The sequence below is a fragment of the Scyliorhinus torazame genome, unplaced genomic scaffold, assembly GCF_047496885.1.
Source record: "Scyliorhinus torazame isolate Kashiwa2021f unplaced genomic scaffold, sScyTor2.1 scaffold_1360, whole genome shotgun sequence".
In the NCBI taxonomy this organism is placed as follows: domain Eukaryota; kingdom Metazoa; phylum Chordata; class Chondrichthyes; order Carcharhiniformes; family Scyliorhinidae; genus Scyliorhinus; species Scyliorhinus torazame.
This window is the reverse complement of record NW_027309087.1, coordinates 46,852-52,851: the sequence shown is the minus strand read 5'-3', so window position 1 is coordinate 52,851 and position 6,000 is coordinate 46,852. Positions and strand designations below refer to the sequence as shown.

General features: G+C 53.5%; 1 protein-coding gene across 1 annotated transcript in view; it reads left to right on the top strand.

Moving 5' to 3' along the window:
- Window positions 1-5,060: 5,060 nt before the first annotated feature.
- LOC140407234 (ras GTPase-activating-like protein IQGAP1) overlaps window positions 5,061-6,000 on the top strand; it is a gene marked incomplete at its 3' end in the record, with an annotated part of 46,538 nt that continues 45,598 nt past the window's right edge. Inside the window, exon 1 of the mRNA XM_072494875.1 lies at window positions 5,061-5,303. Within this exon, the coding sequence (XP_072350976.1) occupies window positions 5,061-5,303 (243 nt within the window). The remainder of the gene's footprint in view (window positions 5,304-6,000) is intronic.

The following is a 6,000-nucleotide window of genomic DNA, read 5'->3' as shown; positions in this document are numbered from 1 at the left end:
GCTTGTAGGCTGGTTCCCTTGCAGGACGTCATCTCCAATCTCTTCCACGCCGCTCCCTCCCCTTCTCCCATCCACTTACACACCATTGAGATATTAGCGGCCCAGTAGTATTCACTTAGGCTTGATAGTGCCAGCCCCCCTCTCCCTGCTACGCTGCAAGAACCCCCTCCTCACTCTCGGGGACTTCCCGGCCCACACAAAACTCATGACACTTTTCTCAATTCTCTTGAAAAAAGCCTTCGTGACCATCACCGGAAGGCACTGAAACACAAAGAGGAATCTCGGGAGGACTACCATTTTGACCGCCTGCACCCTACCCACCAGTGACGGACACCATGTCCCATCTCTTAAAATCCTCCTCATCTGTTCCACCAATCTTGTTAAATTAAGCCTATGTAAGGTTCCCCAACTCCTGGCTATCTGAATCCCTAAGTACCGGAAATCTCTTGTTACCTTCCTCAGCGGTAAGTCATCTATTCCCCTGCTCTGCTCCCCCGGATGCACCACAAACAGCTCACTCTTACCCATATTCAATTTGTATCCCGAAAATTCCCCAAACTCCGAGTGTCTGCATTATCTCAGGCATCCCCTCCACTGGGTCCGCAACATACAGCAATAAATCATCTGCATACAAGGATACCCGGTGTTCTTCTCCTCCCCTGAGTACTCCCCTCCATTTCCTGGAGCCCCTCAGTGCTATGGCCAGGGGCTCAATCGCCAATGCAAACAATAACGGAGACAGGGGACACCCCTGCCTCGTCCCTCTATGAAGACGGAAGTAATCAGACCTCTGCCTGTTCGTGACCACGCTCGCCACCGGGGCCCCATACAGCAGCTGTACCCATCCGATATACCCTTCTCCAAAACCAAATCTCAGCACCTCCCACAGATAATCCCACTCCATTCTGTCGAATGCTTTCTCGGCGTCCATCGCCACCACTATCTCCGCCTCCCCCTCTGGTGGGGGCATCATCATCACCCCGAGCAGCCTCCGTATGTTCGTGTTCAGCTGTCTCCCCTTAACGAACCCAGTTTGATCCTCGTGGACCACCCCCGGGACACAGTCCTCTATCCTCGTCACCATCACCTTGGCCAGGAGCTTAGCATCTACATTTAAAAGGGAAATGGGCCTGTAGGACCCACACTGCAGCGGATCTTTTTCCTTCTTCAAAAGGAGCGATATCGTTGCCTCCGACATAGTCGGGGGCAGCTGCCCCCTTTCCCTGGCCTCATTAAAGGTTCTCGTCAAAAGCGGGGCCATATACTTCCTATAAAATTCCACCGGGAATCCATCCGGTCCCGGGGCCTTCCCCGCCTGCATGCTCCCAATCCCTTTTACCACCTCCTCCATCTCAATCTGTGCTCCCAGTCCCACCCTCTCCTGCTCCTCCACCTTAGGGAATTCCAGCTGATCCAAGAAACACCTCATTCCCTCCTTCCCTTCCGGGGGCTGAGCCTTATATAACCTCTCATAAAATGCCTTGAACACCCCGTTCACTCTCTCCGCTCCCCGTTCCATCTCTCCCTCCTCATCTCTCACCCCACCAATCTCCCTCGCCGCTCCCCTCTTCCTCAATTGGCCAGTAGCTGACTCACCTTCTCTCCGTACTCATACTGTCCCCCCTGTGCCCTCCTCCACTGTGCCTCTGCCTTGCCTGTGGTCAGCAGGTCAAATTCCACATGTAGCCTTTGTCTTTCCCTGTACAGTCCCTCCTCCGGTGCCTCCGCATATTGCCTGTCCACCCTCAAAAGTTCTTTCAGCAATCGCTCCCTTTCTTTACCCTCTTGCTTCCCTTTATGTGCCTTTATGGATATCAGTTCCCCTCTAACCACCGCCTTCAACGCCTCCCAGACCACTTCCACCTGAACCTCTCCATTGTCATTAAGCTCCAAGTACCTTTCGATGCACCCCCTCACCCTTAGACATACCCCCTCATCCGCCAATAAGCCCATATCCATTCTCCAGAGTGGGTGCTTTTCTTTTTCCTCTCCTACCTCCAGATCTACCCAATGTGGAGCGTGGCCCGAGATGGCTATGGCCGTATACTCCGTCCCTGTCACCTTCGGAATCAGTGCCCTTCCCAAGACAACAAAGTCTATCCGTGAGTATACTTTGTGAACATGGGAGAAAAATTAGAACTCCTTACTCCTAGGCCTACTAAATCTCCAGGGGTCTACCCCCTCCCATCTGCTCCATGAAGTCCTTGAGCACCCTGGCCGCTGCCGGCCTCCTCCCGGTCCTGGACCTCGACCGGACTAGCCCTGGATCAAGCACTGTATTGAAGTCTCCCCCCATTACCAACTTTCCCGCCTCCAGGTCTCCGGGATACGTCCCAACATACGCCTCATAAAATTTGCATCATCCCAGTTCGGGGCGTATACGTTCACCAGAACCATCGCCTCCCCTTGCAATCTGCCACTCACCATCACATATCTACCCCCACTATCCACCACTATGGTCTTTGCCTCGAACAGTACCCGTTTCCCCACTAAGATAGCCACCCCCCTGTTCTTCACATCTAAACCCGGATGAAACACCTGCCCCACCCATCCTTTACGTAGTCTGACCTGGTCTATCAGTTTCAGGTGCGTCTCCTGCAACATAACCACATCTGCCTTTAATTTCTTTAGGTGTGCGAGTACCCGTGCCCTTTTAATCGGCCCATTCAGCCCTCTCACGTTCCACGTGATCAGCCGGGTTGGGGGGCTCTTTACCCCCCCCCCCCCTTGTCGGTTAGCCATCCCCTTTTTTAACCCAGCTCCTCACCCGGTTCCCACGTACCCGTGTATCCCCCCGACGGCGCCCTCCTGCCCTGACCACCCCATCCCATAACTGCTCCCCCTTCTCCTTAGCAGCAGCAACCCAGTTAACCCACCCCCCCTCCGCTAGATCCCCCTCTAGCGTAGTTGCACCCCCATGTTGCTCCCAGAATTCAGCGAACTCTGGCTGACCTCGGCTTCCCCCCTTGTCCTTGGCCCCCACTGTGCGAGGCCCCCTCCTTCCTGCCTCCCTGTTCCCGCCATAATTACCATACCATAGGGAACAAAGCCCGCCTTTCCCGTTCGGCCCCACCCCTAATGGCCGGCGCCCACAGTTCCTCTTGCTCCCCCCCCCCCCCCCCCCAACATGGGGAAGAGAGAAAAGTTGCAGGATCGCCAAATTAACAAATTGAAAAATCCTCTCCCTTCCCCTTCCTCGCCCCACATAATCACCCCACCACTTTGTCCCAAAAGTTCTTTCTCTCGCCAGACTATTCCAGCTTCTCGTCCACAATGAATGTCCACGCCTCTTCTGCCGTCTCAAAGTAGTGGTGCTTCCCTTGGTGTGTGACCCACAATCTCACCGGTTGCAACATTCCAAACTGGATCTTTTTGTGAAGCACCGCCTTAGCCTGATTAAAACTTGCCCTCCTTCTCTCCACCTCCGCACTCCAATCCTGGTATACGCGGATCACCGCGTTCTCCCACCTACAGCTCCGAGTTTTCTTGGCCCATCTGAGGACCGTCTCTCTGTCATTGTAGCGGAGAAACCTCACCACTATAGCTCGAGGTATTTCTTCGGTCTTCGCGCCAAAACTCGATAAGCTCCCTCCACCTCCAAAGGGCCTGTCGGGGCCTCCGATCCCATTAGCGAGTGAAGCATCGTGCTCACATATGTCCCGACGTCCGCGCCTTCGGGAAGACCCAAAACTCTTAAATTCTTCCTCCTCGAATTATTCTCCAGTACTTCCAACCTCTCCACACACCTTTTGTGCTGTGCCTCGTGCATCTCTGCCTTCACCACCAGGCCCTGTATTTCATCTTCATTTTCAGCAGCCTTTGCCTTCACGACCCGAAACTCCAGCCCTTGGGTCCTCTGCTCCTCCTTTAGCCCTTCAATCGCCTGTAATATCGGGGCCAACAGCTCCTTCTTCAACTCCTTTTTCAGCTCTTCCACACAGCACCGCAGGAACTCTTGTTGGTCCGGGCCCCATAACAAACGGCCGCCCTCCGACGCCATCTTGCTTTGAGCTTCCCTTCCTTGCCGCTGCTCCAGAGGATCCTCCGCAATCCGGCCGCTATCCTCTCTCTTATCCATGCGTGTCCGGGGGGATTCCCTTCTGGTTTACCGCACAGTGTTTTTGGCCGTTTAAATTGCCGTTGGGGCTCCTATCAAGAGCCCAAAAGTCTGTTCCAACGGGAGCTGCCGAAACGTGCGACTTAGCTGGTCATCGCCGCACCCGGAAGTCCAACTTTAATTTTAATTAATCCAACTGGGACTGAAATATCGGCCTCTACCTCGAGGGGTCTGGGATACAAATTGGGGTGTGGAAGTGATGTTCCAGCTGTACTGAGTTAATTCCACTGGGAGTATCTGGGTTCCGTTTTGGGCCACCGAACTTCAGAAAGGATATATTGGCCCTCGGGGGTTGGGAGAGGCAGTGCAGATTCTCCAGGGCTGAAGGGGTTAAATTCCGAGGGCAGAGAGCAGCAGCGCAGTGGTTAGCACTGCAGCCTCACGGCGCCGAGGACCCGAGTTCGATCCCAGCCCTGGGTCACCGTCCGAATGGAGTTTGCACATTCTCCTCGTGTCTCCGTGGGTCGTTTTCGCCCCCCCCCCCCACAACCCAAAGCTGTGCAGAGTCGGTGGATTGGCCGCACTACATTGCCCCTTAATTGGGGGGGGGATGAATTGGGTACTCTAAATTCATTTTTTTAGATTCCGAGGAGCAGTCGCACAGATGAGGGTTATATTCGCTCGAGTGTAGAAGGTGATGGGGTGATCTAATCGGGATGAGCTATTTCCTATGGTGTGGGGGCGGCAGAACAAGGGGGCAGGACTTGAAAATTCGAGCCAGGTTGTTCAGGATGATGTGGAAGTCCCTCCCTCCTCCCCAATGAGCTGTTTCCATCTGGCGTTCAATTAAAAATTCCAAATCGGAGATTACATTGGGGGGGGGGATTCAGATTGATTGACGATGCGGATCATCCACGTGGGATAGACATCTGGTAACTGAATGGCCTCCTATGGATGTAGAAAACTCTCGGGGGGGTGGGGGGGGGGGGGGGGGGGGCTCTGAATGGCATTGGAACGGCAAGGGATCTTGTGCATCCTGCAGGCACCGACTATTGATCTCTTTATTTCCCATCAGGTCACTGTTAGCGGAGTGACGGCTGTTTACAATCGAGAGAGACTCTGGGAGACTAACGAGAGCCTGATCACCAGGCTCCAGGCCCACATGAGGGGGTTTCTTGTCCGGACAGATCTGAGTGCTCGCAAACACTTCCTCCAGAAACAATTGCCAGCCATCGTTAAGATCCAGGTACAGTGCGCCCGGTCTCTCTTACCCCCCCCCCCCCCACTTCCCCATGATTGGAGTGCCATTTGCTGCAGAGCGAGTTGATCGCAGTGGGTAACCGTGGGTCAGGCATGCGCCATGAGTTCCCCTTTAGATCCCCCCTGCCCTGTTTCACTTTGGGCACAGGAATCGGGGTTAAATGGAATGAACGTAAAACCGCAACCCATTCCCATGCGGGCAATAGACATGTTGTCACGATACCCTGGGCAACGTGCGGTCAAGTCCAGCCCCACAGGCTCCAGAGTCACAACACCAGTGAAAATGATCAAAGTCTTTGGCCCTTGGCTGCCTAATTACAGTCACCAGGTTTGTAAGTTTAAGTACAATGACTGCTTATTTATACCAAAAGCAATAACAAACTATGCAGCAAATACAACTGGTTAACTACTAACTCATACTAGTTTAACTTGTCCCCACCTTCTACACATGCACACAAGATAGATAAACACCGAGCGGTGGGAAAGGGGTAAAGAACGTAAGTGAAAGGAAAGTCTTTGTTTCAGATGTTTTTTTTAGCAGATTTTCCTCACGGCAAGCTTGCAGATTAAAGTCTTTGGTTTGCAGCCTGTCACAATTTGGATTCTCTGCAGATCCATTCATTCCAGCCTCTCTGTGGTTTAGAGATGCAGTACTCGCAACGTTCCCGAGGAGTCATCCGGCT